Below are 13598 nucleotides of genomic sequence, written 5' to 3'. Positions count from 1 at the left end.
TTGATGGGTGCTGACGAGTTGATGGGTGCAGCACACCAACATGGCACAAGTATACATATGTAACAAACCTGCACGTTATGCACATGTACCCTAGAACTTAAAGTATAATAATAAAAATTAAAAAATAAAAATAAAAAATATGGTTTTATAAAAAAAAATCAGTCATAACAACCTCTTCTTGCTTTAAAATTCTGTACCTTAGTCTTAGAAAAGTGTCAATATCCACTGTTTTTTATTACACTGTCAGGAAACCTTTGGCAAATATTTAAAGTTAAGATTTAGGTTAAAATTACAAGTTTACAAGAGAAAAACAACCCCATTAAAAAGTGGGCAAAGGACATGAACAGATACTTCACAAAAGAAGACAAACATGTGGCCAACAAGCATATGAAAAAAAGCTCAATATCAATGATCATTAGAGAAATGCAAATCAAAATCACAATGAGATACCATTTCACACCAGTCAGAATGGCTATTATAAGAAAAGTCAAAAAATAATACATGCTGGTGAGGTTGCAGAGAAAAGGGAACACTTATACACTGTTGGTGGGAGTGTAAATGAGTTTAACCATTGTGGAAAGCAGTATGGCAATTTCTCAAAGAGCTAAAAGCAAAACTATCATTCAACCCAGCAATCCCATTACTGGGTATATACGCAGACGAGTAGAAATCATTCTACCATAAAGACACATACACACGAATGTTCACTGCAGTACTATTCACAATAGCAAAGACATGGAATCAACCTAAATGCCCATCAGTGACAGATTGGATAAAGAAAATGTGGCACATATACACCATGGAGTACTATGCAGCCAAAAAAAGAACGAGATCATGTCTTTTGTAGGAACGTGGATGGAGCTGGAGCCTATTACCCTTAGCAAACTAATGCAGAAACAGAAATCCAAATACTACATGTTCTCACTTATAAGCGGGAACTAAATTATAAAAGCTTATGAACACAAAGGAACAACAGACACTGGGGTCTACTTGATGGGGAGTGTGTGAGAAGGGGCAGGAGCAGAAAAGATAACTATTGGGTACTGGGCTTAATACCTGGGTGATGAAATAATATGTACAACAAACCCCCTTGACAAATGTTTATGTATGTAACAAGCCTTCCCATGTACCCCCAAGCCTAAAATAAAAGTTAAAAAAAAAAAAAGATTTAGGTTAAAATTAAACAGTGTAACAGCGTGTGGAGGTACAAATACAACTAATTCAACTGACGTGGCAAACAGATGAATAGACATACGCTATATATGGCTAATTTTGTACACACCCAGGCAATGATGGTCACCAATAAATCTCTACATGGTGGCTGTCAAGTTTCTACTGACATTAATTATAGCATATACTCAGACTTCAGAAAAATTAAAATATAAAAAAGATTCATCTGAAAATTGAGAAAATAAAATACATTCACAACTAGAACTTTCTTTTTTTAGTTCCTTAATCTCTATCACCCTTAAGCTATAGACTCTGAGATCAAGATATGTGATAATGGTGCTACTCCTTAAACAATGAATGTAAAAAAGTTATTTTCTCATTAATGAACTTACAGAGAATAATACTAGATATATAATCAACCATTAATGTAAAAGGACTGAGAAAAATGTGTAACATATAATGCAGAGAGCTTACAGGAAGAGCATAAATAATACGTACATCATTCCACAGAAAAAAAAAATCTGGAAATCTCTTCAAAGATGGAAAAAACTTAAGACTTATAGAACTTCAAATTCCTAATTTTTCCTTTATGTACACTTAAAGGTAATGTATTAAGAGAAAGATAAGGACATAAAAGACAATGAAGAATATTCCCTTTCTGGAACTATTTCATTAAAGTTTGTTCCACATTAAAAAAAATCTGTTTGACCTAAAAAATGGGGAAAAAACCGTCCAGTCCTTTTCACTTAGCAGACTCATGGCATAGGTGAGTGGCTGAAACAATCATGTAATAAGTAACCTTAAAGAAATGTGTTATATTTAGGCACCATTACACATTTTTGCTGGTAGTATAAATTATTATAATTATTTTGGAAAGCAATTTGGCAATATATAGTGAGATCTTTAAAAATATACATACTCTTTGACTAAAGAGTCCTGTTTCTGAAAATCTATTCCAAAGACATCCTATGAAACATGCACAGAGGTTGTCTTCCAAAGTATTACTTATCATAGTAAAAAATGGAAAGCCTCATTTGTCTAACAACAAAGAGATGACTTAAAAATTATTGTGTATCCACAAGACACAGAGTATTATAAAATTATTTAAAATATTTACCAAGAATGCTTTTAACCTTTTCCTTTCCTGATATTTTAAAATTTTAAAGTAATATATACTCATGGTAAAAGAAAATTCAAAAAATGTAAACAAAAACCAGAAATCCTCTCATTCTCTTATACAGTATTCTATTCCCAATTCCCAAAGGTAACTACACTGTTAAACTGTGTGTGTGTGCACGCACGTGTGTGTGTGTGTTAAGCTTCTAGAAATTTTTTGGGCATGCACATGCAAACTTATCTAACAAACATTTATCTATAGATGGGTAATTTTTTGCTTTGTTTTTAATACAAGTAGAGCAATTCTAAGCATGTTGTTTTTCATTTTGCTTCTTACACTTACATTCTGACAAGTGTTCCACAGCAGCACATATAAGTTTACCTTATTCACAAAAATGAATATTTAAATATGTATTGGGCTTTAGATTGATAGATGTTTAGGTTGTTTAGATTTTTCTGCTTACCAATAATGCAATAATGAACATATCTGAATACATTTCTTTATGTACTAGTGTTACTATGTTTCAGTTCCTGAAAGTAGAATTTCAATATTTTAGATGATGAAAGTTATAGACAAATCATCCACCAAAAATACTGCACTGATACCATCCTTCCTACCTCTTCAAACTATTCTAAACACTGAATATTACCAACTTTTAAATATCTACCAATCTGGAAGATAAATATTTTAATCTCTGTATCTATAAATATGAATAAAGTTAAACCACTTTTCCACTGCATGGTCCATCTTTTTCTTTTTTGTTTTCGAGATAGAGTCTCACTCTGTCACCCAGGCTGGAGTGTAATGGCATGATCTCAGCTCACTGCAACCTCTGCCTCCTGGGTTCAAGCGATTCTCTTGACTCAGCCTCCCAAGTAGCTGGGATTACAGGCACCCGCCACCATGCCCGGCTAATCTTTGCATTTTTAATAGAGATGGGATTTCACCATGTTGGCCAGGCTGGTCTTGAACTCCTGACCTCAAGTGACCCACCCGCGTTGGCCTCCCAAAGTGCTGGGATTATAGGCATGAGCCATCATGCCCAGCCGGTTCATCTCTTTCTTATAGGTTTGTAAGAGTCCTGATACAGTCAGGAAATTTGCTCTTTGTCACATACTGTAAACATTTATTTTTTATTTTTTATTTTTTAAGACAGAGTCTTGCTCTGTTGCCCAGGCTGGAGTGCAGTGGCATGATCTCAGCTCACTGAAACCACTGCCTTCCGGGTTCAAGCGATTCTCCTGCCTCAGCCTCCCAAATAGCTGGGACTACAGGCATGTGCCACCATGCCCAGTTAATTTTTTTGTATTTTTAGTAGAGATGGGGTTTCATCATGTTAGCGAGGCTGGTCTCGAACTCCTGACCTCAGGCAATCCACCCGCCTCGGCCTCCCATAAGTGCTGGGATTACAGGCGTGACCCACCACACCCGGCTTACATTTTGTAGTTTGTTGTCTTTTAACAGTGCTTATGTTTTTTAGTTTAGTTTTGTTTTGTTTTTAACTGTAGCAAATTTCTCTATTCTTCCCATTAAGGCTCCTCAATCTTAAACAGGCTTGAATTTCAAATATAAAAATAATACCTATGTATTTTATTATTCCTTTTATCATTACTTTTTTATTTTTTTGAGACAGTTTCACTCTTGTTGCCCAGGCTGGAGTGCAATGGCGTGATCTCGGTTCGTCACAACCTCCGCCTCCCATGTTCAAGCAATTCTCCTGCCTCAGCCTCCCAAGTAGCTGGGATTACAGGCATGTGCCACTATGCCCAACTAATTTTTGTATTTTTAGTAGAGACAGGGTTTCACCATGTTGGCCTGGCTGGTCTCGAACGCCTGACCTCAGGTGATCTGCCAGCCTCAGCCTCCCAAAGTGCTGGGATTACAGGCGTGAGCCACTGTGCCCCCCAGTGGCAGCAATTTTTAAGACACAGTTTAATTACAGATGAATGGCTATAGATTGCCAGTGATAAGAGCCACAAGTCTGAAACCCAGGAGCTCTCTACAATCCAATTTTGATATTATGACTGTTTTCTATAGATTTACTATACAAAATTAGCCTCAGTTTTTTAATCTGCAAAATAGAGATTAAAGTAACTGCTAATTGCTGCTATGAAAAATGGTATTCTTATTAGAATCTAGTAGCGCATTTATAAATTGACAAATGGCTACCATATAGAAAAAAACTGCTTAGGTTAATTTATGAACATACTATGTTTGGAAAAAACAAATGTGAGTAACGAGTGATTAATATCTCTTAATACTGTATATTGCTAATTTTCAAATATAAGAATATGACCCACAGGGAAATGACAGAGTGATCCCAAAGAGAAAGCAGAGACCCAGGAGAAAGTTAGTTTTACACAAAACGGGAAAATCTGGCCCTGCATTGCAATCTTTCTTTTAATTCCTCACTTTTAATCGCTTTCTCCCAGCCTTGAAGAGCAACTTATTCGTGATGAAAATAGAAAATGTTAGGGGAGCATGCAGTTGGTCATTGTGGCACCCTGAGGACCTTAGTTTTAGAGGAAGAAAAACTGAGGAGCTAAGAGCCCCAAGAAGGTCATAAATGAATACAATAAATGTTTCTAGAGATGTGGAATAACAAAGTAAAACTTATACTTACAACTTGAGATTCACGAGCTTTAGGAAACATTTTGGCAACATTGAGGCCATCAATGACAATATCAAAAGGAGGACAAGATTTTACGAAGTTCTCAAATCTCTTAAGTTCCTAATAAAGAAAAGTCAGACAAAACATTAATAAGAACTTAGCAAGGACTTTATGATAAACACACTGCAGTAACCTTTATTACTGTTTTGATAATTCAAAATATTCATCCCTTAAAAATACACACACACACACACACGCAATATTCTCAAAATGCAATCTGAAAAAGCCAGCCTAATGGATGCAACTGCAAACAATTATCTAACACACTTTATAATCTTATAGTGCTTTACACTTCACAAAGCACTTTCATATGTAATTTCATTTGATCTGCAGCTGGCCTATCTAGACTTCTAAATTAACCCACATGATAGTTATGATAAGAATGAACTGTCAAAATCTCTAAGTCCTGTTCTGTAAGCCAAGGAGAAGTGAACCTTAGATATGCCACTCTACCATTGCAACTGTGCTGAAAGAACAAGGCTGTAAAACGTATAGGTCCTCTTTTGTCATCAAGAGCTTTTATTTACTTATGGCTGTTTTGGAGAGGTAAAGATTCAGTCAATCATTAATTCAACAAATATTTGCTGAGCACCTACTATATGCCTAGCAGTTTATCAAAGAGACAAACAAAACAAAACAGAACAAAAAAACCCCAACTTAATGGAGCTTAGTGGGAGGATGCACAAAATAAAACAAGTAAATAAGTAAATAATATTAAATGTGAGAATGCTATGGAGAAAAAAAAGAGGGGAGGGAGTTCCACCTCTGGTAATGATGGAATAGTTTGTATTGGATTACTAGATAATAATATAAATTTTAGATAAATACCCAACGATTTGAAAGTACCAAAGAATGAGCAAAGGCAGGCAGAAACTGGAGAGGACATGACATTTGAAAGGTTTGGTAGTTTTAAAATCTGTCTGAAAATTAGTTGACACTCCCCTCTCAAAAGGTGGTGTCTAATACCCTGTGCTTGAATATGGGCTCTCCTTTGTAACTGCCTCAATGAATGGGATGTGGCAGAAGTGACATTATGTGATTTCTGAGGCTAGGAAATAAAAGATAATACAGCATTCATCTGGCTCTCACTCTCAGGATGCTTGATCTTGGAAACCAGCCATCCTGAGAATGCCCAAGTAGATGTTACATGTAAGTGTTCCATCTGACAGTCCAACGGAATCCCAGCCAACAGCCAGCTAGCATCAATTACCACACCGATAAGACTGAGGGGGATTTCAAGATGACCCCTAGCCCCTATTTGATTACAACCATAGGAGACCCAAGCAAGAACCATCAACAAAGTCTCATTAACCCCTAGACCCATGAGAGAGAACAATAATAATAATAGTAATAAAGGGTTGTTTTTTTTTAATGCCACTATATTTGGGAAAATAAAGAAAAGAAGGGAATTATACCAGGTAAAATTTGTCTAGGTCAGCGGGCAATCTCCAGACAGTGTGACCAGCAGGAACAACTGGAAATCAAGCAGAAAGCTGCAGAACTTACTGATTTGAGGATAGAGAAGACAGAGTTTGGGGCAACCAGAGGCTGGAAAATGATGGGGAATCCTAGAAAGGATAAAACCACAAAATTTGCACATAAATCTCCTCAAATTCTTGGGTAAAACATGATCTGCACATGCTTGGAGAAGATTCCAAAGAGCCCAGCAAAAAAGCAACAGCTGAAAGACTTAAAAAACCTAAGCAGAGATCTCAGCTGCTACCCACTGCAAGGGAGATAGTTTGGAGACTAAGTCTAAAGAACTTTAACAGCCTACTAAATTAGCAAAAAATCAGTAATTTCCAGACAAACATAGATAATCTCTAAAGCCTCTGCAATGTGTCATTCACAATGTCTGATACACAATTAAAAATTAATAAACATAAAAAAATACAAACATGTGATCCACACAGTCAAGAAAAAAGGGATTCAAAATAAACCAAACTGGGCTGGGCACAGTGGCTCAAGCCTGTAATCCCAGTACTTTGGGAGGCTGAGGTGGGTGGATCACTTGATGTCAGGAGTTTAAGACCAGCCTGGCCAACATGGTGAAACCTCACCTCTACCAAAAATACAAAAATTAGCTGGGCATGGTAGTGCATGCCTGTAATCCTAGCTACTCAGTAAGCTAAGGCAAGAGAATCACTTGATCTCGGGAAGCGTAGGTTGCAGTTAGCCAAGATCATGCCACTGCATTCCAGTCTTGGCAACAGAGAGAAATTCCATCTCCAAAAACAAAAATGAAACTGGCTGGGCACAGTGGCTCACACCTGTAATCCCAGCACTTTGGGAGGCCGAGGCAGGCGGATCACGAGGTCAAGAGATCAAGACCATCCTGGCCAACATGGTGAAACCCCGTCTCTACTAAAAGTAAAAAAATTAACTTAAAAATAAAAAATTAGCTGGCCATGGTGGCGTGCACCTGTAGTCCCAGCTACTTGGGAGGCTAAGGCAGGAGAATTGCTTGAACCCGGGAGGCAAAGGTTGCAGTGAGCTGAGATCGTGCAACTGCACTCCAGCCTGGTGACAGAGTGAGACTCTGCCAAAAAAAAAAAAAAAAAAGAAAGAAAGAGGGAAACCAATCCAAAGTGTAGATGCTTGAGTTAGCAGATAAGAACTATAAAGTAACTATTGCAAATATAATCAAGAATTATGCCTGTAATTCCAGCACTTTGGGAGGCTGAGGCAGGTGGATCACCTGAGGTCAGGAGTTCGAGACCAGCCTGGCCAACATGGTGAAACCCTGTCTCTACTAAAATTACAAAAATTAGTCGGGCGTGGTGGCACGCACCTGTAATCCCAGCGACTTGGGAGGCTGAGGCAGGAGAATCACTTGAACCTGGGAGGCGAAGCTTGCAGTGAGCCAAGATTGTACCACTGTGCTCCAGCCTGGGCAACAGAGTGAAACTCCATCTCAAAAAAAAAAAAAAAAAAAGTAAAGGTAAATATAGTCATAATGAACACAAAGAAAGAAAATCTCCACAGAGACCGTAAACTAGAAAAATTAACAAAATGAACATTATAGAACCAAAAACCACAAATGTGAAATAAAATATTCATAGGATGGATTTAACAGCAGATTGGAGATGGCAGAAGAAACAGTCAGTGAACATGAAAGGCAGAGCAACAAAAAATTATACAATTTAATGAAAACAAAAAGCTGAATTGGGTCTCAGTAACCTGTGGTACAATATCAAACAGATTAACATGTGTAATTACAGTCCAGAAGGAGAAGATAGAAAGGACAGAGCAGTAAAAAGTATTCGAATGGCCAAAACATCCCCAAATTTGATGAAATACATAACTTGCCCAAGAAGCAGAGCAAATTCAAAGCAGAATATACACAAAGAAAACCAAAGTAAAACTGTAACTTGGCACATCATAGTAAAACTGATGAAAATCAAAAATAGAAAAACCTTAAAATCAGTCAGAAAAAAAGGATACATTACATAAAAAGGAATAATAATACAAATGACAGTTTAGTTCTCATCAGACACAATGGGGCCAGAGAACATCTTTAAAAGGATGACAGACAACAAATAAAATAACAACAACACAAAACTGCTTTCAATCCACAATTCTGTATCTAGTAAAAATATCCTTTAAAAATTGAGGCCAAAAAAAATTAAGGTGAAATAAAGATATATTCAGGTAAATGAAAACAGAGAATTCATCACCAGCAAGCCTGCAACATAAGGAACACTAAAGCTGGCCAGTGCCGTGGCTTATTCCTGTAATCCCAGCATGTTGAGAGGCCCAGGTAGGAGGATCACTTGAGGTCAGGAATTCAAGACCAGCCTAGGCAACATAGCAAGATACTGTCTCTATAAAAAAGAAAGAAGGCCGGGCGCAGTGGCTCATGCTTGTAATCCCAGCACTTTGGGAGGCCGAGGCGGGCGGATCACCTGAGGTTGGGAGTTCAAGACCTGCCTGACGAACATGGAGAAACTCCATCTCTACTGAAAATACAAAATTAGCTGGGTGTGGTGGCACATGCCTGTAATCCCAGCTACTCGGGGGCCTGAGGCAGGAGAATTGCTTGAATCCGGGAGGCAGAGGTTGTGGTGAGCTGAGACTGAGCCATTACACTCCAGCCTGAGCAACAAGAGTGAAACTCTGTCACAAAAAAAAAAAGAAAAGAAAAGAAAGAAAGAAATGCTAAAGCAATTTCTTCAGGCTGGGGAAATAATATCAGATGAAAAGCTAGACTTGGAAGAAATGAAAAAACACCAAAAATAAAATGATAGAGATGTGGGTATTTATAAAAAAGAATATACTTTTTCCTCTTTTAATTTCTTTAAAAGACATATGACTACTTAAAGCAAAGCTTATCACAGCACTACATTATAGGGCTTAAAACATATACAGATGTAACATATGTTTTAAGCTACAATAAAACAATAGCACAAAGACCAGGAAGTGGTAAATGGAATCCTATTGCTATAATGTTCTGATATTTCATGTGAAATGGTTCAATATAAATTCTAAGTAGACTGAATTAAGTTAAGGATTCAGATTGTAAAGTTCAAATCGTACATTTAAAAAATAATGTAGATCTGTAGGCCAGAGCTGATAAAATTTTTAAAAAGTTAAAAAAAAAAAAAGTAGAAAGGTATAGATAAAAGCCAATACATGAATTAAATGAAAAATTAAAAGAAATTGGATTAACCCAAAAGGAGACATGAAAGGAGAAACTGAAGAACAAAAAGCAGACCCATCTGGGACAAATAGCAAAATAAAATGTTTAAATCCAACCTTATAAAAAATGCTATCTATAATAGATGTACTTATCTTTAATACAGAATAAGTGGGAAGTGAAAAGTAGGGAAAAATATGTATCATGCATCAGTAAGTTTAAGAAACTTGGAATGGTGACACTAATGTTAGACAAAATAGACTTGGAAGAAAAGGAATACTACAAAAAGAAGGGACATTTCATAATGATGACAGGATCAATACATCAAAGTCATAAGAATAGAGCTTCAAGATGTGGATAAAGGAAAAGCTGACAGAACAAAGGAGGAATAGGTAAATCTACAATTACAGATGGAGATTTCAATACCTTATTTGCATAATTGATTGAACAAGTAGGTAAAAATCAGTAAGGACTTAGAAGACAAATCTGTATCTGTAGGACACTATGCCCAACAATAGCAGACTACATATTCCTTTTCAAGTGCACATGGAACATCTACCAAGACAGACCACAAGCTAGGCCATTGATATGGTTCAGCTTTGTGTCCCCACCCAAATCTCACCTTGAATTGTAATCCCAGGTATTGAAAGAGAGACCTGGTAAAAAGTGATTAGACTATGGGGGTGGTTTCTTCCATGATGTTCTCATGATAGTGAGTGAATTCTCACGAGATCTGAAGGTTTTATAAACAGTAGTTTTTCCTGTGCTCTCACATGCTCTCTTGCCTGCTGCCATGTAAGACGTGCCTGCTTCCCCTTCTGCCATCATTGTAAGTTTCCTAAGGCCTCCTCAGCCATGCACAACCTTGAGTCAATTAAACCTCTTTTCTTTGTAAATTTACCCAGGCTCAGGCAGTTCTTTATAGCAGTATGAGAATAGACTAACCATAAAATAAGTTTCAATACATTTCAAAATACTGAGATCTTAAAGAGTATATTTGCTGATACACACACACACACACACACACTTAAACAAAAAACCAATAGCAGTAAAATATCTATAAGAGCCGCAAATATTCCTAAATACAATTCTCAATAACCCAAGGATCAAAAAAAAATTACAAAGGGAATTAGGAAATATTTTGAACTAAGTGATAATAAAAATTACATATCAAAATTCAGGGGATGCAGTGTTACTAGTACGTAGCAAGAAATATATAGCTTTAAATACTTATATAAAAAGAAGAAAGGTCATAAAATTGACCTAAGTTTTCAACTTAAAAGGTAGAAAAGAAGACCAAATTAAATTTCAAAGAAAGTAGAATAATAATAAGCAAAAATAAAAGAAATAGGAAAAGCTAATAAGGCAAAATGTTGGGGGAAAAAAAAAGAATGAACCTCAATCCCTATTTCACTTCACACACAAAAAATATTTCTAAATAGATCATAAACCTAGAAGCCAAAATGATGAAAATTCTAGAAGAAAACAGGAAAATTCTTAGCATCAGAATAGGCATAAATTTCTTGGGCAACATATAAAGTCATCATTAATATTCACAGGTGGGGCCCTTGATACAATGCCCTTGAAAAGGTTACAACATAATTTTTGTAACATTCTTGCCAAAAATGCCAACCCAAATCTTATCGTAAGGAAATATCAGATAAACCCAAATTGAGAGACATGTTACAAAATAATAGGCCTATGCTTTATTATTATTATTTTTTAAGTTGAGGTCTAAGAAAGACAAAGAAAACTGAGATTAAAAGAGACCAAAGAAACATGACAACTGAACCCAATGTGTGGTCATAGTTTGGATCTAGAGGAAGGAAAAGCTTGTTAAGGACATTATTGGGACAAGTGACAAAACCTGAATATCAACTCTCGATTAGATAATCTTATCATATCAATGTTACAAAGATGATAACAATAACCTTTGGTCCAATAACTATTATAAAATACTCAACATCATTAGTCTTTAGGAAAATGCAAATTTAAAACCATAGCAAGATATCATTATACACCCACTAGCATGGCCGAAATTAAAAAGACTGACCCATGACAAGTATGTGGAGCAAATGGACTTTCCAAACATTGCTCGTGGGAATGCAGGAGGGTACAACTACTTTGGAAAATAATTCAGCAGTTTCTTACAAAGTTAAGCATATATTTATCATAAAACTGAGCAGTCCCATTTATGAGTATTCGCAGGAGAAATATGAAAATACACATCCACACAAAGACTTATATTGAATGTTAACAGTGGCTTTATTCTTAATTGCCAAAAACTGAAAACAATTCAAGTGTCTATTAACTAAAGAAGGAACGGGGGAAGAATGTGGTGGTAAAGCCAGTTGCTTTAACACTCCCTTTTTTCTAATCCTTAGAAAATATTATCTGTGTCTGCAGTACATGGATATAGTTAACATGTGACAATCACTGCTTTTTACGTAAAGTTTTGAGTATGCATTATTGTTTTCCACTTATTTCTTCTTAGTTGCTAGAGTAGGATATTAAGTGAGAAAGGTCTTTTTAAAGAAACTAGCTTTAGTCATAGTAGATGTGGAAAAACAGGGGAATACCAGCTATTTTGGTTGGAAGCAGTGCTCTTAACATGGGAACAACAATAAAAAATGCATCTCTGTATCTAATTACTTCCTGTGCATTCTTTAAACCATAGAAGTCGATCCTAAATAAGAACATTAACATGATTGCCTTAATGAAAATGAAGCCACATGGCTAAAAAGTATCATTGCAACCTAACAACTAACACGGAGGCTAGAGAAATTTTAAACTGGCAACAACAGTACTGTAAACTAAAGAGAAGTTTGGGAGAGTTCTCCTAACCAAATGATCAATGGTAATCAATGGTAATTTATGGAGACAAACTATCTTAGCGCATTTCTCCACTTTTTGAGACAAAAAAGAGTAGAGGTGACTCAAAGTAAAGCAGGAAAAATACTTTAACTCAATTTCAGGAACAAGGGCTGCATTAAACAGAAAAAACGGTGATGGTCTCCTTACCACATGTCAAACATCTCTCAAACAAGTTTCCTTTACCACTCAATCCAGGTGGCCCATTAGCTGTTTTCTTCTATCCTAATTAAGTAATTAACCTTCAAGGCAGGAGAGTTAGGAGAACACAACATCTTTGGACACTTCATCATCTAAAGAGGAGTGGTATAAGCTGGTAATAGTACTGAAAGTGAGGTAAGACAAGTACATGACACCAAGGAATAATCTGTCATATGCTGTTCAGAGGAGAATTATAAACCACATCTGACTCGATAAGCCAGAGTGGGAAAATGCCCCATCTTCATGCAGCTTACCAGATAAACTGGACTAATATCCTGATGAGTCTAGATCCAAAAGGTGGAAACCGCCAGCATCCAAAAGGACAATGAAGGGGTAAGTACACTCTGCCCATCTACCTAATGGCATATGCTGAGCATTAATGGATCTCTTTTCTCAAGGATAATTCAATAGGGTGAAAAAATCCATCACAGGCCAATGAAAGATACAGCAACATTTGTTAGGAGTTTTGCCTTAAAGATTCAGATAGGCCAGGCACAGTGGCTCATGCCTGTAATCCCAGCACTTCGGGAGGCCAAGGCGGGCAGATCACAAGGTCAAGAGATCAAGACTATCCTGTTCAACATGGTGAAACCCTGTCTCTACTAAAAATACCAAAAAAATTATCTGGGCATGGTGGCACGCACCTGTAGTCCCAGCTACTTGTGAGGCTGAGGCAGGAGAATCGCTTGAACCCCAGAGGCAGAGGTTGCAGTGAGCTGAGATTGCGCCACTGCACTCCAGCCTGGCGACAGTGAGACTCTGTCTCAAAAAAAAAAAAAAAAAAAGAAAAAAAGATTCAGATAAAAGCATGTTCTGAAACTCAAATACAATTCAGAATTTAGAAGACCTCTGCCTGGATCCCTCAAAGAAGAGAAGAAGAGGACAAATTTGGTTGTATCTATGAAGAAAGAGCAATAAGCTTTAAGGAGAGA

The 13598-nt window shown here is 36.7% G+C and overlaps 1 protein-coding gene across 7 annotated transcripts in view; it reads right to left on the bottom strand.

Annotated features, from left to right (window-relative positions):
• The window catches only part of PRORP (protein only RNase P catalytic subunit), a 159122-nt gene that overhangs the window by 95062 nt on the left and 50462 nt on the right, over positions 1 to 13598 (bottom strand). For all 7 annotated transcript variants that reach the window (XM_017858707.1, XM_017858726.1, XM_017858699.1 and 4 more), the window contains one exon: positions 4911 to 5018. In XM_017858707.1, the coding sequence (XP_017714196.1) occupies positions 4911 to 5018 (108 nt within the window). The remainder of the gene's footprint in view (positions 1 to 4910; positions 5019 to 13598) is intronic.

This window comes from Rhinopithecus bieti, unplaced genomic scaffold (assembly GCF_001698545.2).
Source record: "Rhinopithecus bieti isolate Rb0 unplaced genomic scaffold, ASM169854v2 scaffold_2435, whole genome shotgun sequence".
In the NCBI taxonomy this organism is placed as follows: domain Eukaryota; kingdom Metazoa; phylum Chordata; class Mammalia; order Primates; family Cercopithecidae; genus Rhinopithecus; species Rhinopithecus bieti.
Note: the sequence above shows the minus strand (reverse complement) of the source record. Positions and strands in the feature narration are given on the sequence as shown.